Genomic DNA, 23,514 nt, shown 5'->3' with positions numbered 1-23,514 from the left:
AAAAAAAAAAATTCATCAATAAAAACAATCTTAATATATATATATATAAAAAAAAACTATCAAGCCAAAATTTCCCCCCCCCCCCCCGGGTACATCATTTGTAAAATCGAATAAAAATTTTGAGTGATCCAGTCATTAAAGTGTTACTCAAAGTGAGTGTAAAAAAAAAAAAAAAAAAAAAAAATATTTTTTTCGTTAACCCCTCTAATTAATCAAACGTTTAAAAATGGAAGGGAATTTTTTTTTTTTTTTTGGTTAAAAATAAGCAACATTTAAGTTTTTCTAAATTATTTACAAATTTTTTTTTTTTTTTTTTTTTTTTAAAAAATTCAGTCAAATTATAACATATAGAAAAACATAAATGATGACCCCCTTTTCAAATCACATCGACAATAATAATAATAATAATAATAATAATAATAATTTGGATCACTCAAAATAAAATCTTCTCTTATTTTTAATGCATTAATTTAGATGATTTAAAAATTTCTTTTTTTTTTTTTTTTTTTTATACGTTAGAGCTCTCAGTAGATATTGACATGACTGTCAAAAAGATTTAAATCATTATTATTGTAAATAATAATAATAATAATAATAATAATAATAATAATAATAAAAAAATATTTTACTGAACACTAGAATTAGTGATGTGAGATCGCCTATGGTCATAATTAACCAGACGTTTACCAACTAAATACTTATCGTTTTTTATATGTTCGTATAATTTTTTAAATTGTCGTATTTGAAATATGACGACGCCAACAGCGAGAAAAGCGATCAGCAAAAACGGATAAAGACGACGTACAATTAAATTTCTCACGTGAAGATTTGAAATCAGGAGCGGAACGATTCCGTGTGCTGTAGCATACGGTACTGCTAGGGCAAGACCGAAACAAGCAATTACGGGCATCGCAATTTCGACCATGATAAATTGTAAATCCATATGTCGAATTCCATCGCGATATACGCGTTCAATGGCTCTTTGCATGGACCAGTTGGGCCCCATCATTATAACTGCACATGCTATCTTTGTATATAAAACACCTGAAATCAAAATAGGAATTAAAATTTTGTTTTTTTTTTTTTTTTTTAAATTTATATTTAAGTTTTGGTTTTACCTAATGCCCAATCTTGCCAAACAAAAAGTATTGGAGTTTGCTCCAATGGAACTCGCAAGGGTATTACAATGACCAATTCCAAAAGTAATCCAAAAAGTAAAGGAATTACTCCCAATAAAACACTGAAAGCCACCAAAGACTTTAATCCCCAAATACACCACAGACGCATTTTTTCCAAAATGGCAGCTCTTCCCTGAGGCAGCCATGATCTCAAAAGCGTAACGGCTCTCGCTACCAACCAACAAAAATATGTTCCTGTAATAAATAAAAAAATCATTATTTTATGTATAAGCACTTGAAAAGATATAAAATTTTTTTTTTTTTTTTTTTTTTTTTTTACCAGAAGCTGCTGTATAGAGCTCGTGTACCCTAACGGGAATATCTTCTCCCGTGGTCATGGATCCATTCGGAGCAGCTGTAATCCATGGCGGCGGAGCACCGACCCAAAAAACCATGAGTTGCCTACCTATCCACACCGGTAAGGTTAAAGCCACTAAACTGGCAATAATTAACGAAGCAAAGAGTGCAATTAATAAACCTAAAAAAGAAATTTAAACAATTTTTATTTTATTTTTTTTGTTTAAATTTTAAAAATTAGTCCATTTAGTTAAATTACCTAACAGCCTGACGTAAAACCAAGTTGGCCTTTGATAAGGTTGAACTCCAATAGGACCTTCTCGAGGAAGAAGAGCTTGATGACCTCCGACTCTATTAAATACTCCTTGATCGTTGTCATTGTTGTCATTATTTTCATTATTTTCAACATTTTCTGCGTTATTAGATGATTCGACTTCGTCCCCCAAAAGGTATGAATGAATTCCAAGAGCCCAAGCTGTTGATTTGCACCATAAACGAATTAATGTTTTCATCCAAACACGGGATTGCGGTTGATCCAAAAGTGCGGGTATTATTATCTAAAACAAAACAATCATTTTATACATTATTTATTTACAAAAAAAAAAAAAAGGATCTATTCGTTAATATTTACAAACATTTTTCAGTGCCCATTTACCTGCAATACAAGTAACTCGAGAGATAATTCATTAACTTGAGTATCGCTCTGCCATGATACTGTATATGGTAAGAAACTTGGCCAAATAGCTCTGAGAATTCTAACCGGAAGCCAAAGCATTAATAAAACGGCTGTACCAAAAACAACCGATGATGCCAACAAACGACGTACATGATGAATTATAGGAAGGTGTATTAATTCCTACAAGTCAAATTGGTTAATGAATAAATTTTTTTATGTTAAGAATAATATTTTTTTTACAATACCTGAATGGGACTAAAGTCAGGGTCGTTTAAATTAATTAAAAACCATAGGACTCCTGGTCGTAAAACTTCTCTTAAAAGCAATACAAAGCTTGCAAAGTAATATACGTAAATGATTCCAATTAGCCAATGTATAAACATGGATGTTCCAGGAGCAAGTTTAAAACCTGTCTCTCTATCCTTTAAAGTTGCATCAAACATGGCAAGAGTACATATATCTAGCCACCACCCACATATCAAGGGCAATACACCTATTTCAACCACTGAGAGGAGTGATACCTAATTTAATAAAAAAAATTTTTCCTTTAGGAATACATAAAAGTAAAAAAATGCTATCATTTAACTCTCTGTACATAAAAAAAAATTAAAATAAAATAAAAACCTTTACTACGACATAACAATATCCCAAAATTCTTCTGGATTTTTGAAAATTTAAAAAGCTAGCAATTGAGTGAAAAATAACAAGACAAAATCCAATGACACAATAACCGCAAAGAGTCGCTATTAAACCTTCAAAATGAGTTCCAATAGTTTTTTCACGTAGTCCAAATGCACTTATAGCAAAACTTCCAAAATGGTAAGGACAGAAAGCGAATATAATAATGAATAATGTATTTAATGACACAACCCAAAATACATATTCCAAAAATACCTAAAAAAAATTATTTCTCTTATAAAATTGTCACTTAGTAATTTATTTACATTCTTAAATGTAAAAAAAAATCTGTTTTAGATATATTACCAAAGAACCATCCAAACCGAACAAACGTTCCCAAGTCAATTCTTCGACAGCACGATCCCATTCAATGGGATTCCAATTTCCTTCATCCTGACCATTCTCAGCTGCATCAGGATCAATCCCTTCAACTGGCCCTGCACCAGGCTGAACTGGTAATACATTATTATCTTCATTATCAGCTGCATTAGGTTCAGGAAATGGCCCAGGGCGATGTTCTCCTACCTATAAGATTAACTATTAAATATTTTTCACAACTAAAAATTAACTAAAATTACTAAAACTTACTTCAGGGTTGTTGTTGTTGTTATTATTATTGTTATTATTATCATTATTTAAATTATTATTGTTGTTATTATCATTATTTAAATTATTGTTGTTGTTGTCATCATCTCCATTGAAATTAATATTATTGATATTATTATTATTATTATTATTATTATGATTATTTAAATTTGGATTGACTGTGTTGTCATTATTGATTTCTGCATCAATTAAATTAGCTGGTTCCACCAAATTTTCTGCATTTTCTTGTGCAACTTGTTCCTGAACAATTTGTTGTTGAGGTTGATCTCTTTCCAACCAATCTGGTCCACCTCCATGTATGATTTGCTCTCTTAACCAAATCATACCCATGAAAGCAAAGAGAGTGCAAATAATTACAAAGCATCCATGAAAAACATCAGACGGGATGTTTTGAGTTGTTAACACATCAAGTGGAAGTGTAATAATCTAAATAGAGAATTTTTAGTTTTTTTGATTTGTACATTTAAATTTTATTTAAATGCCAAAAAAAAACATACTGATTCCAGAGATCCAGAAAATAAACATCTGTAAGTCCTACAAGCAGTCAGAGGTACAACTCCAAGCCAAGCAATGGCTACAAGAGTATAATGAAACCAATATTTCACAGCTGTTGCAATACTAGAAAGTAAACCACCTGCAACATCTCTTAGAGGTAACCGTCGAGGCATATCGGGCGAATATATAGGAGTGAAGGAAAATCTATGACTACACAATTCACAATATTCTTTTCTAGAATATCTCATCCATTGCATTAAACATTCTTGGTGAATCCATTTTATTGAACCAGTACAAATGCATGGGTGAAATAGGGGGCGATCTGGCAATCCTTCAGATCTACACACCCTGCAAATATCTGAATTGCTACTATCATCCATCTAAAATGAAAAAAATGAAATTGTTAAGTCAAAATTTTTCCGACTATTGACAATAAATGCAGAAATATCAATAATAATAAATATTATTCATATTATTAAACTATAATTGATGTAAGTTCTTTTTTAATTAAAGAAATAAAAATAAAAACATTTATTTATCTTTATGGGTTAAAAAATTCTGATTTATTAATTACCTAAGCCATAAATATTTGTAAATTCATATATGCAATTATATAATTCAACTTTTGTGTATATTTATTAAAAAAAATTTTAACAATAATAATAATTTTAAAAATTTAACATAAAAACTTATTTATGAATGAAAATAGTTACAGTAGTTTTTACTTACCTTTGGGGTATAATAGGATTTTGAAACTTATAATTGATAACAACAACTATTAAAATCGATGTGTTAAAATGAACATTTTACAGATTTTTATTATTGTCAAAATTTTTGACATTAAATCGATTGCACTTACAAAACAGTATTGTAAAAACGTATTGAACGAAATGACGAAATTAAAGAACAGCTTTTTTAAAGGACCTTGATTGTAATCTGAGCTGTTTATTGAACGGGACGACAGTGAAAAACTTTAAAATTTAAATAACACTGCCAACAAATGTTGATGACAAATTTTAATATTTCATTTTAAATGAAACAAAGTTTTTTGTTTTTTTCCTTGTTTTTCCTTTTTTTTTTTTTTTTTCGGTTTAACTGGAACTCTCCAATCACTTCGAACACGTATTCACACCCGTTTTTAAATTTTTTCTTATAAATATTTATAATTAAAATTTATAAATAAAACAAATTAATATTAAATTTAATAAAAATTTATTTGAAATCTCTTTAGTTATTTGCAAATTAATTATTATACTAATATAACATGTATTTAATTTAATCGCACATAATGAAAAATATTAGAGCATTTTCTCTCTATTACCAGTTTCGCCAACATTTGATTTGATAAATTCAAGCGGTAAAACCCTCCTGATTTTTATTTTGACGTCATTTTAAAGAAAAATGTTTTTTTTTTTTCAAATATTAAAACATTTAATTATTTAAATAACTTTATATTAAAATAAAAATTCATAAAAATTAATTATAATTTATTGTCATTATAAATTCCTAATAATTAAAGCTAATGTCAACCATAATGATTTACTCCTTGTACCCGCCAAAACGAAATTTAAATTTACAGAATGAAACAATGAGTTTATTTTTATTATTTAAATTTAAAATAAAATAAAAAACTCTATAAGGAAATAATAATAAGACGAAGAATTCAATTTACAACTTCATTAACTATAAATATTTTTGAATAATTTTTTTTAAAACTAGATTTTTATTTGAGTGACTTATAAGTACTTATGCTTATTTACAGTATGTAGTCTTTAGCACAATAAAAGTTCATAATAATAATAATAATAATAAAATATTATTAACAAAATTTTATACTAAAAATTTATTTTTCTAATTTTGGTAGAATTGTAGAGTGCAATCGCATGTAAAATTTATATCACATAACACAGTCTCATTTAAATATAATAAATTAAGTTAGAGTTTAATAAACAGATGTTTTTTCTTTTTTGTTAATTATTTTAAATAAAATAAAAATTTGAAAAATGGTCTAAAGTATTTTTTAAATAAATTATAGATAAAGACCTGATTAAATATTAAAAATTCTGTTTTGTGATTCAATTTTTTTTTATGGAAATTACATAAAGTTTCTATCGATGACATAATCTTATACATAATATATAATATTGTATGCACCATTTAAATCAGATTTAATAAATATTAACAACAATATAAAATCAATGTATAATAATTATTAAAAATAAATAAAAAGATTAAAATTTATATTTCTTTTCTGTCTACAGTAATTATACATTTCCTGTTAAAATATTAAAGTATGAGAGAATATATATGAATTTATAAAAATAAAAAAGAAATACTTATTAAAAAAAAAAAAAAAGTTTTCAACTACACTTATTTTTACTTTTTTTTTTCTTTTTTTGTAAAAAAGATTTAATTTTTTTATTTACACTCTTGAAAAAAACTGTGTTAAGGTTCTTAAACACTAACCGAAGAAAAACTCAATAATTTTGCTTCAATTTTTAAACCTTTATATTTCTTTAATTCAACTTTTACTATGCTAAACATTTCGATTATTTCAACGTTTTCTTCTTTTTCATCTTTAACAACCGTTGGCCAATTGATCGTTAACCTAGGAACGCCATCTTTAATTGTTTTTTTTAATTCTCCCTTTATTCGCTACGTCGAATAGAATAATAATAATAATAATAATATGGTTTTTATTATTTATTTAAATAAAACGTTTTAGACAAAATAAAAATTTACCTCAAAGTAAACTCTCTGATGAGTTCCAGTTGATAAAATAATGCAATCAAAGGATTTATCTTTAATATCGCAAACAACTGCTTCGCAAATGAGAGATCCTTTAAGGTCGATGTAAATTGAAAAAAATAATTCGGCGCTCATTTCTCCTGCTAATTTGGCGGCATATTTTTGTTTATTGCATTGATTAGCAATGCTAAAAACGAAAAAAAAAATTGAAATTAAATTTTTTTTTAATTAAACGAACATGAAATAAAAATAGAAAAATTTACCTTTGAACATGATCTTTAGACCATTGTGGAGCATTCGTTGCATTTACGTATGAAGACATCAATCGATGTACCATAATATCTGCATACCTACGAATCGGAGATGTAAAATGAGTGTAGAGAGGTACATTTAAGGCATAATGTCGCCTTTCATCATCGTTCGAAAAATTTCCTGAGCAATAGTACGTCGCTCTCTAAAAATACATGTAAATTTATACATATGGAAAACATTAATGAAACAAGATGGCGTCAAATGAATTTGAAATACTAACCGTCATAGGCTTTGCTAAAAGATTATTTAAAACTAACATTCGAGCAACAGATTTAGAATCTGAACCTGAGCATTTCAAAAGAAAATTATTTATTGATCCAGCATTTGTTATATCCAAATATAAATTATAATTTTCCAAATTCTTTTGTAATTTTTGTAAAGCAAATACTACGGGTGGAGAATGCGACCTTAAGAAAGCAATATTTGGATATTGTTCAATTAATTTTTCAGCAACTGTTATATTTGCTAATAACATAAGTTCTTCAATTAAATAATGCGATTCATCATGTATTTCAGCCCTATATTCATGAGGCATTAAATTTGCATCTAAACAAAAAACAATTTTTTTTCGATCTATTCGTAAAGCGCCGTTATCAAAACGCTTTTTCCTCAAATGGAAAGCAAATTCAAATAATTTTTTAATAATATTTCTTATGGCAATATTTTTATGAGAACCATGAAGTTTTGGTAAATTAACAGTGTTCGAAGATGAATCATTTATAATAGACTGAACTTGCTCGTAAGAAAATTGAGCACATGAATTAATAACTGTTTTTGCAAATCTGTGTCTCAATATTTGACAATCAGGTGTTACTTCCCATAAGACTGAAAATGACAATTTATCTTCTCCAGGAGTTAAGGAACAAAGTCGACACAACTCATACGGAAGCATATGATACACCTAGAAAATTAAAAAAAAAAAAAAAAGTAATTTTAAGTGTAAAATAATCATTATGAATTTTTTAACACAAACAAAACATGGTGTGTATTACCTTATCGACAAAATACACACTGGTGGCTTGTTGTGAAACAGCTAAATCAAGAGGAGTACTTTCTTTTAAGTAAAATGACACATCTGATATGTGAACTCCAATTTCATAATTCCCATTGCTCAATTCCTTACAACTAACTGCATCATCCAAATCCACGGCTGTAGCTGGATCAATAGTAAAAACACACTCTTTTCTAAAATCTTCACGTTTGAGAATTTCTTCTTCTGTCATGGTCATCGAATTAGATGGTATATACTTTTTCAGGTTTTCATCGTAAGAGGGTATTTTCAAACCTAATCCTAAAATAATTGCATTCGTTTCTGCTTGTATGTTTCCAACTGTACCAACTTCTTCAATCAATTCACTAAAAAAAAAAAAATAAATTAGTCATATTAAGATTTTGAATAAGAAAACTAAATAAAATAATATTTTAATGAATTACCCGTCAGCAAATTGTAAATCATTCCACTGAGAAAGTTTAGCTAGAAAAAGTTTGTTATTGAATTTTTCAGGGTTTTGAATGAATTCACTGGGGCAATTTGATTTTTTTATTTTTAATCTAGGAAATCTCATGTCTCTAGGGCAAAATATTACATAATTTACTTTTTTATTCGTTACTGTACTCAATGTTCCAATAGCTTGCCTTTTGTGATTTTGAGCCTTTATACTGACAACAACTGCAGTTCTTTGAGTGTTAATGGAATCTGTGTTTACCCTTTGATATTCTTTCGGTTTCAGTACTATAAAAACTTCATCGCCTTCTAATGCCCTATTTCGATCTCTAATGCTATCTATTAATATATCCATACCTTTATCAGGTGCACTTATATAAGCTTCTTTAAAATTTTTTTGATTTATTCTAATAATACCAGATATTAATACCCCATAATTAGCTAAAGTTTTTAGTTCATTTGATGATAAATATTCTGGAAATTTTGAATTTAATTTATTCCCCTCAGAATCGAGTAATTCTTTTTTCTTTTTATTAGGTGTGGAAGAATTATAAGTTGCCCTAGTTTTAAAATCTTTTTTCTCACAAAATTCAGATTTGAAAAATTCTTTAGGAGTTTTATAAAATTCATGAGAGTCATTGTCTAAATCTTGCATTTTTTTCTCATAGTTAATTTTTTTATAAATTTTTTTCTTTTTTTCTACTACAAGTTCATTTTTTGAATTTTTTTTTTTTAAATTAATGTCATCGTTACCCAAACTTTCAGAATGCACTGAAATACTGTATTTTAATTTACCAGAATTTTTTATAGAGCATATTTTTAAACATTTTTTAATGAGAGCTTTCGAACTACTATGATTACTATTAGTATTAATATTTCCTTTCATCTCCTGTTTTAATTTATCCTCATTTTCTGAATTTACATCTTGTTTATTTTTATATTTAATGTTATAATTTGAATTCAAATATTCTTTTTTATTCGTGTTATTACACTTTCCATTTCCAGATTCAGATTGAGTATCTTCACTTAGTGTTTCTACACTGTCACTATAAATCATTCCATTTTTTCCTTGATTTTTCTTTGATTTTCTTCTTTTTGAAGTATGTTTTTTTTTTTGTTCCTTAATGTTTGTTTTAACCTCACTCTCAATATCTTCAATTTCATTTTTTTGTATTTTTTCAGACATGATTGATCAACGTCACTTTTAACTGAAATAAATATACATATATTATTTAATTTAAACACAATTAAAATTATATTTAAATATTTTTTTGTTTTTTTTATATATGTAGAAAACTAACTGAGTATCTAAAGTCTACATATTGATAAACTTGACAAACTGTTTTTTTTGACATTCATTTCTCTTTAATTATAATTGAATTTTAAAATAACAACAAATTATGTATTTTGTAAGTCAAAAATAATATAAAAACAACTAAAAGAAAAAAAAATATAAAAATCAAAATTTTATTAAAAAATAAAGTTTTAAATTTATTCAATCTAACACAATTCTGGTTTTTGAATTGATGATTACATTAGCCACGTAAAAAAAAATAAATAAATGTAATAGACTTATTATTTGTACTTTTTAAAATAAATAAATAAATTATGAATCATTTCATTAATAAAAGTTTTAGAATTATTTTTATTAAGGTTAGAAAATTAAATTAATTTTATTTTTCTTACATTTTGTTTAGGCTGCCATTGAAGAACTGTAGATTTATTCTAAAAAACAAATACGTTTATTGTTTACGTAAGGTTTTAGTCATTATCTTATCAAAAAACTAAAAAAACTTTAAGGGAAAAGGAATATAATAAGTTAAAGTAAATTTTAAAAAAATATTCATGTAAATTTCATTCTATTAAGTACGTCATTATCTAAAATTATTTAAAATTTTATTTTTCAACTTAATGGCTTACCAAAGTAAAATTGAACTTTAAAAACATGGCAGCCATGTTTTTTTAAAAAAAAAAAATAATGAAATTCGAATAAAATGTTTTAAAAGTCACTTTTTTTTAAATATATTTTATTTGTTACATGGAAAATAAATTATTTTCTAAAATCAGTTTGATTTTTTATAATTTCAATTCTTATTGTAAATAATAATAAAAATCCATCCGATACTTGTTTAGATATAAAGCTCAAGAATTAAAATTTTTTACATATACGCGTGTGTGTGTGCGTGTGTTTGTTTGAGTATTTTAGATTTAAAACTTTTAAATAAAATATAAACATTTTTTGTTTTAATAACCTGATAGTTTAAAGTAAATGTAGTTTTATTGTACAAAAAAAAAAAAAAAATGCAACTGGGAAATATATTTTTAACCCTCTAAATTTGAAAAAAAAAAAAAATGTGATAAAAATATTAGTAATAAGCAATGTATGGTAGCATTTAAATCGTGGAAATGAATCATTTAATAAAAAGTATATGTATTTAGTAGTTCTTATATTTTTTTTAATATAAGCATTGATAAATTTTACATGTTTTGCAATACGATAAGAATATTATTTATTTCAAGCATCGCTGTATTTCCAATGCCTGGGAGGGGGAAAAAAAAAAAAAAAAATTCAAACTCGAAAAGTTTACATGAATTTTTGTTAATTTCTAAAATAATTCTAAAAGCTAACTAAACTAAAATCTAAATAAAAAATAATAAAATTGTATTGCTTATTAGAAAAAACAGGTAGCAAAAATACTGTGAACCTTCAAATCTTTTGAACGGTATGAATGTTAAAACGACAACAATTTTCACAACAACAAAATCTTTCAATGGGAATTTATTTATACTGCAAAAATTAATATTGCAAAGCAATGAAATTAAATAAAAAAATTTTTTTATCACATTTCATTTTTCTCTAAAGCTATTTTCTTATCAGGGCTCGATGATTCATTTTCCAAATTTTGCTCTTCGCATAATTTAATGCGCTCTTCCAATAAACTGTATAATGAAGTCATGTCCTTAATACTTGCCTAAAATTAATAAAAAAAAAAAAAAAAAAAAATAGATTTTTTAAATAAAATTCAAATCAAAAAAATTCATTCAAAATTCAAAAAATACCTGTAAAAGAAATATTTTAAGTTGTCCATTGGGATCCATAGCAGTCAGCCTTGCACTTCTTTCACTAGCTCTACTTAATGACATTTTACTCCATATTTTGGTGTTCATTACTACTCTTAAGTTTCCTACAGTTCTAATAACAATTCTAGAAGAAGTTTGACCTTCACTTTTTTTATCATTCAATCTTAGTATCCCACGACCTCTTTCAACCCAAGCTCCATTGTCGAATGCAAAGAGTTTGACATTGATCTGAAACAAATTATAAAAATAAATTATAATTTTCCTTTTTTACTTTTTCACCAAATATTACATCAATCAATTGATTATAAATAAATATATCTAAAATTAAATTTGAAACACACTTGCAAAACATTTTCTTCTTCTTCTTCGCCTGTAGTTACGAGAACTTCTTCGTACTTTCGTTTACTTGCTCTCGCCTCTTGGCATTTAGCTGCATTTTCAATTAAAGTACAAGTTTCTTTAGAATTGTTGAAACTATCCTGAGTTAAATTTTCCTTCACATCTTTACTACTTAAAACAGAAGAGAAAAGCATTTCTGAAGTTCCATTGCTTTTCGTTTCTTCACTCAAGTCTTTCTTCACATTGGTTGCTTTTACCGCATCTGACACTCTTTCGTGCAAATTTTGGCCGAAAACAAAATTTGGTACAGTGATAACTGATGACTGTGTGTTTGCATTATTTTTGTTTGAATTTAATATACTTGAAAATAATCCTAAACTAGGTTTAGAGGGAGTTTCCTTTGTATCATTATTCTTATTATTTGATGCATTAACGGTAGGAGATTCTACTGTGTTAGATACGACTGAATTTGTAAATGTGTTGTCACCAAATTTAGATTCACTTAAATTAAGTTTCGGGCAATTAAGACTGAATGGCAAGGTTGAATTATTACTATTTGTATTATTTGCGGATGAAGAAAAACTATTAGTCAATTTTGACGGGCGAAGAAATGATGTAGAATTTTCCATAACATTTTTTTCTACATTAATTTTAACTCCATTTTTTTTATCACTAGAATTAGAAGCTAAGGTTTCACTAAACAATGAAGTGTGTTTTGACTCTTGATTACCAACTGATTCTTTTTCATCATTTGGCGAAATCTTTTCTTCAATTTTCTTAGTGTCGCAAGATTTCACTAATGAATCTGTATTACTGGTATCTGGTTTGTCTTGTTCCGATGATGTGATGATTATAGGAGTTAATGCTGAAGATGAACCTAAAAGCACAATTTTACAGTAAACAATAAATGTGAAATTTTCCCCCGCATTAATGTAAAACCAATAATTTTTAAACAAATGTATTTGTAGAGAAAAACTTCTACGAAATTGGAAAGCGTTTAGAAAATTTTGAACATGGTAAATATAAAAAAAAACACGTACTGCAATTATTATCAGCCATTGCGTTTCTAAAAAACACAGTTCACCACCATTTTAGTCATCAACCGGAAGTTTGCAACACTGCATTCGATATATCGAAATAAAATCTTTCATTAAATATTTTGTAAAAAAAAAAAAAAAAAAAAAAAAAAAAAAAACTTAAGTCATAAAAATTTTTGGATTAATGTACTATTGGTATTTAAAATAAAATTGATAACTAATTATTGTTTTTTTTTAATAAAGTTAAATAAATCTTTTTAAATAAATTCTTTAATTAGTGTCATTTTTATTGTAAAAAAAATTAATATTGTAATAACAAAAGTTAAATTTGTTTAAAAAAAAAAAAAAAAAAAAAAAAAAAAATGAAATTCAATTTTTTGTAATGGGAAAGTTTTTTGTATTCTTCAAATATGTATTATGATATAATTAAAGTAAAATTTAAATCATGATTTCTAATTCTGCACCTTCCAAAACTCATGATCTTGATCATGTTGAATGCTCTTTTCCATCGTGTATTTTACAAAAATTTGGAGAAATGTGGTACCAAGTTTTCTTATGGGCATTATTTTCCAGTATATTTGTTCATTTAATTGCATCTACAATTGCATTTACTACATTAAGAAAACATAAATTTGGAAAGTGAGTTAAAAGCTATCAGTTTTGTCATATTTTATTTCGGGTTAAATAACACAATACAAAAAAATATTTAATTAAATTTAAAATGATGTAATGAATTTCTTATAAAGTTATGTGTTATGTTTAACTTTTAACAGGTTTTTTCCACTATTAGTTATTATTATGGGAGTTATAACTCCGATTACATGCGGAGCTGTTAGTTCTGCAGCGATTGCTTTCGTCTATCGTTCATCAAGCCTTCAAATGACTTCTCTTCATGCAATGTTTTGGGGAGCCGGTCAAACCGTAGCTATAATTTGTATATCATTCACTAGAATATTAGCAACTTTATAGTTTAGTAAAAAAAAAAAATTTACATGAATAATACCTTTTTTTTTTTTTAATACATAAGCCTTAGAAAAATATTTGTTATTATGTAGCTTAAAATAAATGTTATAATTGTATCGAAAGTTTTTTTAGCACAAACATTATCGAAAATATTTTTCTATATTTATTATTGTAAATAAAACTGTAAGTTTAAACGACATTCTTAATTTGATTAATAATTAAATTGTCAATTCTTATGTTTTTATTAATATTTATTTTATTGTAAAATATATTTTAAAAAAAAAAATTTTGATCAATTATAAATATATTAATATTTTCATATTACATAAGTTTTTTTTTTCAAACCTTTTAAAATCTAAAATACTTTTATTATCCTTCCATTATTTTTAATTTTTTTTATTTCATTTGAAATAGTAAAAAAGGATTGAAATTGTTTGAATTATTAAATAAATAAGATAAAAGGAAAAAACAAAATAATAATGAAATTTATTAAAAAATTTTTTATTTAATAAAGAATCTTATTTTAAAAAACGCGCCAAATAATAAAAAAAATCGGATATTACAATTGACAAGTGATTTTTATTTGACGGAAATTGAAGGACCGGAACGACGTTTACCAACCATTAAAATAAATATTTTTAATTTTACTGATATGTGAGAGTACCAATTTTTTTTTTTTTTTTGTTTTTTATTTATTTATTTGTATACATATTATTATTAGGTTTATTGAAATGAGTAATTTGGAAAAAGAATACACGACTAATTCCGTTCTGCATAATCATTCTTGGTATAATGATGTTGCTGATAAGTTATTGTCTGAAAATTTTTATCTCACAGCCCTGGAATTTTATGCTGAATTAACCGAGTGTGGAAAAGAATTACCAAAGTTAAAAGATTTTTTTTCAAATCCTTTAAATTTTGAACAGGGATCATTAAGCAAACATGAAATTATTCAATCAGAAAATCTACGTACGTTTTTCGTTTACAATGTTTACAATCAATCAAAAATGCTCGATAATAAATTTTAAATTTTTCAACACAGCGAGATCATCGAGTCAAGCTACATTAGATAGTTTAGATTTAACTAGGTATTCAGAAGATGGAGAAAGAAGTACAGATGACAGAGTGGCAGTTTTAGAATTTGAACTTAGAAAAGCAAAAGACACAATTAATGCTTTACGAGCCAATTTGACTGAAGCTGCTGGTAATAAAATTTTATCAAATCTAATTATTTATACTAACTATTTATACTTATTACAAATTTAACAATAATTTTTTTTACAACAGCTTCAGAATCTGAAACTAGTAAAAATAGATCTCAGAAGGCTAATTTGAAAGAATGTTTATCACCATTTAACAAATCTAGTCTTTCCATAAAAGCACACGAGCAAAGGGCCCTTAATTTTTTAATTAACGAATACCTCTTGTTGTATGGCTATAAGTTAACATCAATAACATTTGCCGATGAAAATGAAAATCAAGATTTCGAAGACTGGAATGATGTTGGTTTAAATTGTGGGAGACCATTTGAACTCCTTTACATATACAGAGAAGGTTTGAAGGGTATCAAATCGAATATATGCGTAGAAACAAAAGAATTTGAATGCCAAGTGTCATTATATGATGAAGTTAAACAAAATTTACAAATTAATGAATTGGTAAACATTTTTTCTAATTAAAACCTTTTTATCGAATCATGTTTAGCTCGATTAGCTATGGTGTATATTTTTAGGAATCTGAAATTTCTCAATTAAACAATAAAATAACTTCAATGGAATTAGATTATTCAAACAGAATTAGGAATTTAGAGAATCGAAAAATTAAAGAAGAAGAATCTCAAAGGAGTGAAACTCCAGATCCTGAATATTTTGAAATTATAGAAACGGTAAAATCTGAATCTGAGACTAAAAGTGATAATGGTGAATGGACTCGAATAGAAGAAAAATTAAAAAAGGAAAGTTTAGATTTAAAATCTGATAGTCAATCTAATTTTGAATCTATAAGTAATGATGACAAAGGAGATGCTCAGTCTATTTTATTAGAAAATGATGATATGCTTTCCGATTGTAAATGTCCAATGGAAAATTTAGAACATTCGATTAATAATAATAAGAATGAAGGAGAAAATTTAAATAGTTTTAGTGATTATGCTTGTAAAAGTCTTAACGAAACCGAACATGATAATTGTAGTGAAATGTATAAAAGTTTAAATGAATCGGAAAAACTTAAAAAGCAGGCGGGAAAAATGTTTGATGATAAAATTTTTAATATTTCAAACTCTAGCAGAAACATTCCGAGTGATTTTAAAAAAAAAATTATTCATTACTGTGATAATTTAAACGTTTTTTACAGCAATAAAAATTTTGATTATAAATGCTTGAAAGCTGAATTATTTCAAGATATTACTATTGATGATATTGTTAAAATTGTATCAGATAGTTTACCAAAAATTATTCCAAATGTAATACTCAACAAAAGAGAGGTGAGAAGTATTTTATAGTTATTATAAATTTTAATTATGTAAACTTACTTATTAATGTCTTCCTTAAAAAATTTTCAGGAAATTATTCCATTGTTAATATTGTCCATATGTCTTAACGATGACGCACCTAAAAGAGATAAACTTCTTAATTTGCTTTTTAATTTAAAAAAAAAGCCACAATCGGAGGAAAGAAGTTTAATTTTACAAAGTCTTTTGAAAATAGCTCAGTTAAAAGGGTCAAATACGGTCGAAAATGAAATATTACCTCAGTGTTGGGAACAAATAACTCATAAATATCTCGAAAGAAGAATTTTAGCAGCCGAATCATGTTTGGTATTGGTTCCATACGTTTCTGTATGTAAGACGTGTCACTAAGAAAATTTTAAAAATTTTGTTTATAATCCGAAAAACGTCATTTATTTCAAATTTTTTGTCATTTTTTTTTTTTTTTCTGCAGGAGGCCATTCGAAATTCCCTTATTTTATCAATCGCACAGCAATTACTAGAGGATCGCGATGAAAATATACGAAAAGTGGCCATTAAAATAGTAGCTCTACTTATCGCTTTGATTTCTGACGAAGATAAATACGATCAAGTGTCAGAAATGTGTTTTTTGGTTTTAAACGATGAATCATCAGAAGTTATTAGAGTAACAAAAGAATTGTTATTTCCATCGTTGGCTCAATGGAGTTTTTCGAATAAAAAAATATTGTCCAGTTTATTATTCAAATTATTGTGCAAAATAAAAAAGGAAAAAAATTTAAATTGCATGTGCATTGTTGAAAATTTACTACCTTTTGTCGTTATGACTGTTGCAAGCTCTGAAGTATTGCTTTCGAATCCTGACAAAAATGAATGTCTAAATATTGACAGTAAGATTAATTTTATTTACGAGTTTTACAAGTTTTTACTTAGACATTTTGTCATAAAATTTTATGCTTTTTTTTTTGTAGGGGAAGAATTTACCACTTTGTGTAAAGGACTTTGCGATCCGAAATTATTTTGTATGGAACAACCAGAAAAATTATTATCCGCATTCGATAATTACACGTCAAAATCAGAATTTAATTTATCCGAATGCCCTGAATTCGATTGGATAAAAGATATTTTTGTCTCGTACATATTAGAAACTGGGGATAATTTTTGGGAGGATACCGAAGTATTAAAAAAATTAATGTCCACGTTAAGATATTTGTGTTTGGGTTTGGGAAAAAGGGTGACCAATCTCATTGTAAGTGCAGAATTTAAATATTTAACGTTTGTTAGAGTTTTATGAAAATTAAAATGGATTACTTCATACTAGGTAAAACCAGTCTTATTGGAAAAATTAATGGAATGCGAAAATGCTGTCGTATCCGGTCAAGATTACAAATGCGCAATAATACCTCTGTACTTAGTAGGAGTTTTGTCTACTTTTCCCGAAGAACTTCAAGAAATGAGCAATACCCTAAGGAGATTTATTTGTGCCTTACCTTTGTGTGGAGTTTCATTGACTCCTTTGAAAGTCACCGTGGAAATCCTTTGTCAATTTCAACCGTGGCAAATATTAATATTAGACGCGATATGGGAAGGTAAAAAAAACGTTACTCACGTGTAAATTCCAGTCTGAAGTGTTAATCCTAACAGTTGATGAATATTTTGTTATAGGCGTAGTTCATCAGAGGTTGTTGGTTCGATGCGGAAGCGCTTCCTTGTTACGACAAGTTATACACCACACACCTGAAATTTTAATCAATACCAAGATAATGCCTGCTTTAGTTACTTTAGCGAGTGATCCAGAACCTTCCGTGAAAGCAAGCACGATACCAGCGTTAGGTACGTGCAATAAATCAAATAATTTTCATAATAAACGTTCCGGGGAAAAATTTTTTCCGAACGAAATTAAATTGAATAATGTATTTAATTATTTAAGGGTTGCTAATCAACTCGAAGGACAAAGCCATCAAAGATAAAGTTAACATGACACTTCAATCTTTGTTAACGGAAAGCACTTCTTTGGAAAATTACAGTTTGTTAATACAATGCATCAAAACGCTTGCATCAATTTATGAAAATTGCGACGTTAAATTCAGAGAAGAAGGTAAAAAAAAAAAAAATTTGTTTTTACTACTAAATTTACTTACCAGTTGTTTTACTATGTAGACTCGATTTATTTCAGTTGTTCTGCCACAATTATGTACGCTATCTTCTTTTGCTCTGCGATGTAAAGACAAAGAAATGGTCGAAAGTCTAATAGATGCTTTTTCATTCATAACCTTTTCACAAATTCAAGCCTCGTCTCAAAGCGTTTCGATGAGTTTACTTCCAGCTCTAAGGTTGATTATATCAATTTAACCGTCGAAGTCGTTTATCGATACCGTTTTAATAATCATTCCATTCTTTTTTATTGAAGGAATCTCGACGTGGTTTGCACTCAGTTGAATATGACTCATTCGGAACAAGTTAATTCGATGATGAGAGATGTGGAACGTCGATTACCCGGAACGACGAAAGAAAATTCTTCCAAAACCGTTGCCAAATCACCGTCGGATGGCGGTAAAAGGATGAGCGGCGTCGTGACGACACACGACGTGGTAGAAGACGTCAGAAACAGAGTAAATAAAATATTCAATGCGAAACCGAACACTCTTCAAAACGTATCTGGAATATTTAAAAAAAAAACGTAACGTTTTTTTTAACCGTAAATCGGTTTTTTTTTTTTTTTTTTTTGTGTGTGTTTTTATACGAAACAAGGCGAGCTATTGTAATTAAAATTTTTAAAAGGTTGTATCACATATACAAAGAGTTCAAATTAAGAAAAAAACTTAATACTTAAATTATTTATTAAAATGAAAATAATTAATTTTATTTATAAATTGTAATTTTTTTTTTTTTTTTTTTTTGTAAAGATGCCTGGTGCTTCTTTACCCTATTATTTTAATTTACGTATTATTATTTTAATGACTGCACACATTTTTAAAACAGAAAAAAAAAGGTTCTAAATACAGTTTTAAAAAAAAAAAATCATATAGTCAAAAGTATTTTTTTTTTTTTTTTTTACACGTTATTACAAATTGTATCAAATGTGAGAAATAATTGTTATTATTATTATTATTAATAGTTAATAAATTGAAAGAGAAATAAATTAATTTATATATATATATTTTTTTAGAAATATATTTTTATATATATAGAAAGAAAAAAAATATTTAAATTTTTTTTTGTTTTGTTTTACCTTAGTTTCACATTTTACTGTTTTTTTTAAAATAATCAGTTGCGAGTTTAACGGCAAGTTTAGCCGAACCTGGAGCTGTTGTCACACCATAACCTCCATGGCCGTAATTGTGAACGCACTGAAAAAAAGAAAAATTTTGTTTAAAATGATAGAAATTCTATTAATTGTAAAAAAAAAAAAGAAAAAATTTACCTTGAGGTATTTATCATTTAATTTAACGGATTCGATTTGAATTCTAACAGGATCTCTATGTGGTCTTAAACCGACCCATTCTTTTTCAATTTTAACATTTTTAAGACCGGGTACCAATTGTACACATCTATTCCAAATGGCTGCAGAATCGTAAGGATTTATATTTAAATCATAGCTGTCGTAGTGTCTACAACCACCCAAAGTGACATTTTCCAAACCTGGTATGACGTAGGTATCATAATCAGCATAGAAAAAATTTTTTAACCAAGGAGCCTTTACCTGTTAATAATTATTTTTTTTTTTTAATAAAAAAATGTCGCAAATTTAATAAAAAAAAAAATTGATAAAATTACCTTTATAACTTGTCCTCTTATCGGTACTAATTTTCTATCGTTAAAAATATATTTTGCGCCAAATCCTGAGCAATTAAAAATTAAATCAAATTTATATTCTCCCAAATCATTAATCGAATTAATTTTTTTCATTATAACTCTTCCTCCATTTTCTTTAAATCTTTCATTTTAAAAATAAAATTTTAATTTTAATTTTGGATATGATTTGTTAAAAAAAAATTATTATTATCTCACCTTAGTAATGTCCAGGGTAAAAATTTTCTACATTCTGTTAATAAAGTAACAAAATAAGATCCGTACAACCATTTTCCTGGACAAATGGATAATTCGTCATCATTTGCTGAACGATAAACAGGTACAATTTTATCAATTAAATCATTTTTAACCAATGATGAATTATTACTGGAAAATATGTAACCGGAAATTTCGGACACTCCACTCACGAAAGGATTAATTTTTTTCCTAATTTCATCATAATAACAATAAGATTCTTCGATTACAAACCTAAAAAAAAAAAAAAAAAAAAACTATTAAAACTTCATTATGACGTCATAATCTTTTAGTGCTTGACATTTTTCATACTTTGTATATTCTTCTGGATAAATTGAAAAACTTGTACCGGGTCTAAATATTCCAGCTGCTCCATCGCTCGTAGTCTCTTCGTTAAATTTATCAGCGATTAAATAAATATCAGAATTCGGATATTGAGATTGAAGTTCCAAACATGTCGTCATACCCACTACTCCAGCACCCAAAACTCCAAATTTAATCCCAGACATATTTATTTATTGTTCATACGTGATTTCTTTTTATTTTTACGATCTAAAGTTATTAAATAATATTATCCCGAGCATTAGTAAAAAGAATAATTTGTTTTTTTTTAATTTTAAATCACGAAAAAAAAAAAATGCAACGTCGTAAAACGGATCATTAATTCGAATGCATTTGGAACGAATAACAAAAATTTCCCGCCTTTTAACAACAAAAACAAAAATGGTGGGCGGGAATTTTGTCGAATTTTTAAAATGAATTGTGACGTCACATTTATTTCCTCTGTGTCTCTCTCGTTCGAAAAAAATTTTTTCCCCCTTTTTATTCTATCAAGAGAGAGAGAGAGAGAGAATTCTTTTCAATAAATAAATATTTATTTATTTAAACAAATAATTAATTACGTAATATTTTATTACTTACCTTTATTTTTGCTTTAAATTTATTATTTTTCGATCGATAAAAAAGGAAAAAAAGAAAAATTTATGAGTTGTAAATAAACGTTACGTCGGCGCGGATTTAAATTTTTCCTCCATTTTTTTTTTTTTTTTTTTTTTTTTTTTTAAAACCAAAACGTCCCATTTGTAAATTAAGGGGCGTATTAAGGAAGTGATGAAAGAGTAATAAAAAAAAAAACATCATTTTTGGGCCTTAAACGTTTACGCCTAATTTTTAATTAAATTATTTTTAACAAGCTCGATTTGAATTTGAATTTTTTATATTTTTACTCGATTAGGTTCGTAAAACAAAAAATAAAATTTAATTCATTTGTGTTGGATTTTTATTTATTTTTTTTAGTTTTTACATTTTTTATTTTTTTTAAAAATAAAATTATACTACTGTACTGTGCGATTTTTATTTGAAAACAAATAAAAATAATTTAAATATAAAATAAATTACAAAAAAAAAAAAAAAAATCGTTTAAAGATCCACACAATTAAAATTTATTTAATAAAAAAAAAGCAAAAAAAATTTTATTTATTAAAGTCATGTTTTTCTTTTACGTTTTCATAATTTTAACTTCGGCACCAAAAAAAAACAAAAAACTAAACCGGAAATGATGAAACGAAAACAAAAAAACGAAAAAATGAAAACAGGAAATAATTTAAATGATATAAAATAATCCTAAAATTTATTTTTTTTATTTTTTAATTATTATTATTTTTTTTTAATAATAACGTATTATTTATTATTATTATATTATCATTATTTTTCTACTAATAAACGTTTAAAGCCAACTAATAATAATTGGCAGTATTTACCGTATTTAAAGCTGCAAAAGCTTTTTTTTTTTCTTTTTCTTTTTTTTTTTTTTTTTTTTTACTCATCTGCTCTTTGTTACAAAAAGAAAAAAATATCAATTTTATTATTATTATTATTATTATTATTACTTAAGGGTATTATTAAATAATAAAAAACAGATCTTTTTTTTTTGACGGGCGAAACAAAATGGCTGACGACTATATATAGAAAAAAAAAAAAAAAAACAAATTTAAAATTGGCCCCGCTCTAACCTTTTTAAAAAAAAAGTTTTTTTTTTGTATTTATATTTGATTAGCTTAACTATATAATAATAATATCATAATATAAATATAAATATATTGAGGGTGATTTTAACAAACATTGACCGGAAGTAGTTATTTATTATTATTATTATTTTTTTTCCGTATATATAATCTAATGTGACATTCATTGGACAATTTTTTTTTTTTCACAACGAATAGATTATATTTTTATAAATCATTATTATTATTACCATCATTAAAATTACCTACGGTTTCTTTTTTTTTAATAATAATAATAATTAAATAACGTTTTTTACAATTTACGTTGTGCTAATTAAATTAACTATTACGAATTTTAAAAAAAAAAAAAATCCTAATTTCTAAAACTAAAAAAAAAAAATACTTTTCATGCTTTTATCACAACAAAAAGGAAAATCTTTCAGGTTTTTTTAATATTTTTAATATTTTCCTTTTTTCCTAAATAATTACTTTTTACAAAAATTTTCATAAATACATTTTCATTTACATTTTATTATCGAAAAAAATTTTTTTTTTCTTTTTTCATCACCGCGTTTAGTTTGCCAAAAATCGAAAATAAAATATATGACGTGTTGAAAATTTAAATTCGTATTTAATCGTGTGCGCCAGAAAACGATAATGATAATAATAATAATAATAATAATAATAATAATAATAATAATAAATCATTCGGAAATACTTCCCTCAATCAAAACACATTCGAACAGAATTATTTTATTAATCTTAAAATAATTTTTTTCTTCCCCCTTTCCCTCCCTCCCCCGTTTTAATAAATCGTTAATTACCGCCAAATTTTAATTAATTCAAAACCACGTAAAATTAATTATTAAAAATTCATTAAGCCATCTCCCCCCGCCCCACCCTCTCCAAAAAGAAAAAAAAAACGTTTCATTTTTATTTAACAACGAGGATTAAATAAAATGTTTTAAAAAAAAAAAAAAAAACAGAGTCAAACAGGGAAAATAATATCCGGGGATTAAATTTCCCTGCAAGAATTCGAGCTAAATAAAAATAAATAAATAAATAAAGATTTAAAAAAAAAAAAAAAAAAGGACTAAAAAGGGTTCAAAGGTTCGGTTTCGAATCGCGGTCGTGGCCCTTTACTCA

The 23,514-nt window shown here is 26.2% G+C and overlaps 6 protein-coding genes across 6 annotated transcripts; 2 read left to right on the top strand and 4 right to left on the bottom strand.

The window, feature by feature from the left end:
• Nucleotides 1-625: 625 nt before the first annotated feature.
• On the bottom strand, nt 626-4,310 carry Phum_PHUM521140 (ssm4 protein, putative; the record flags this gene model as incomplete). Its single annotated transcript, XM_002431271.1, has 11 exons — nt 626-1,044; nt 1,119-1,373; nt 1,459-1,487; nt 1,548-1,656; nt 1,735-2,032; nt 2,131-2,331; nt 2,397-2,672; nt 2,776-3,045; nt 3,136-3,354; nt 3,595-3,861; nt 3,933-4,310. The coding sequence occupies 11 exons, from the start codon at nt 4,308-4,310 to the stop codon at nt 626-628; spliced, it is 2,721 nt and encodes a 906-aa protein (XP_002431316.1).
• A 2,074-nt stretch (nt 4,311-6,384) lies between these two features.
• Nucleotides 6,385-9,089, bottom strand: Phum_PHUM521130 (uncharacterized protein; the record flags this gene model as incomplete). The annotated part of the gene is made up of 7 exons (XM_002431270.1): nt 6,385-6,585; nt 6,673-6,865; nt 6,942-7,132; nt 7,211-7,891; nt 7,983-8,346; nt 8,425-8,818; nt 8,852-9,089. The coding sequence occupies 7 exons, from the start codon at nt 9,087-9,089 to the stop codon at nt 6,385-6,387; spliced, it is 2,262 nt and encodes a 753-aa protein (XP_002431315.1).
• Nucleotides 9,090-10,949: 1,860 nt separating this feature from the next.
• On the bottom strand, nt 10,950-12,913 carry Phum_PHUM521120 (Ran-binding protein, putative; the record flags this gene model as incomplete). The annotated part of the gene is made up of 7 exons (XM_002431269.1): nt 10,950-10,974; nt 11,010-11,062; nt 11,174-11,222; nt 11,279-11,406; nt 11,495-11,743; nt 11,857-12,731; nt 12,895-12,913. 7 exons carry the CDS (start codon nt 12,911-12,913, stop codon nt 10,950-10,952), a joined length of 1,398 nt encoding a protein of 465 aa, XP_002431314.1.
• A 423-nt stretch (nt 12,914-13,336) lies between these two features.
• Phum_PHUM521110 (uncharacterized protein) lies at nt 13,337-13,860 on the top strand (the record flags this gene model as incomplete). Its single annotated transcript, XM_002431268.1, has 2 exons — nt 13,337-13,530; nt 13,665-13,860. The coding sequence occupies 2 exons, from the start codon at nt 13,337-13,339 to the stop codon at nt 13,858-13,860; spliced, it is 390 nt and encodes a 129-aa protein (XP_002431313.1).
• Nucleotides 13,861-14,585: 725 nt separating this feature from the next.
• Nucleotides 14,586-19,002, top strand: Phum_PHUM521100 (uncharacterized protein; the record flags this gene model as incomplete). Its single annotated transcript, XM_002431267.1, has 12 exons — nt 14,586-14,823; nt 14,897-15,058; nt 15,142-15,512; nt 15,587-16,336; nt 16,415-16,690; nt 16,794-17,208; nt 17,290-17,567; nt 17,640-17,907; nt 17,984-18,151; nt 18,249-18,416; nt 18,495-18,651; nt 18,729-19,002. The coding sequence occupies 12 exons, from the start codon at nt 14,586-14,588 to the stop codon at nt 19,000-19,002; spliced, it is 3,525 nt and encodes a 1,174-aa protein (XP_002431312.1).
• Nucleotides 19,003-19,557: 555 nt separating this feature from the next.
• On the bottom strand, nt 19,558-20,874 carry Phum_PHUM521090 (D-aspartate oxidase, putative; the record flags this gene model as incomplete). The annotated part of the gene is made up of 5 exons (XM_002431266.1): nt 19,558-19,668; nt 19,743-20,021; nt 20,096-20,255; nt 20,330-20,599; nt 20,678-20,874. 5 exons carry the CDS (start codon nt 20,872-20,874, stop codon nt 19,558-19,560), a joined length of 1,017 nt encoding a protein of 338 aa, XP_002431311.1.
• Between the last annotated feature and the right edge of the window lie 2,640 nt (nt 20,875-23,514).

This window comes from Pediculus humanus, genomic scaffold (genome assembly GCF_000006295.1).
Source record: "Pediculus humanus corporis 1103172108284 genomic scaffold, whole genome shotgun sequence".
Classification (NCBI taxonomy): domain Eukaryota; kingdom Metazoa; phylum Arthropoda; class Insecta; order Psocodea; family Pediculidae; genus Pediculus; species Pediculus humanus.
The sequence above is the reverse complement of the archived record's forward strand: the minus strand, read 5'-3'. Positions and strand labels throughout refer to the sequence as shown.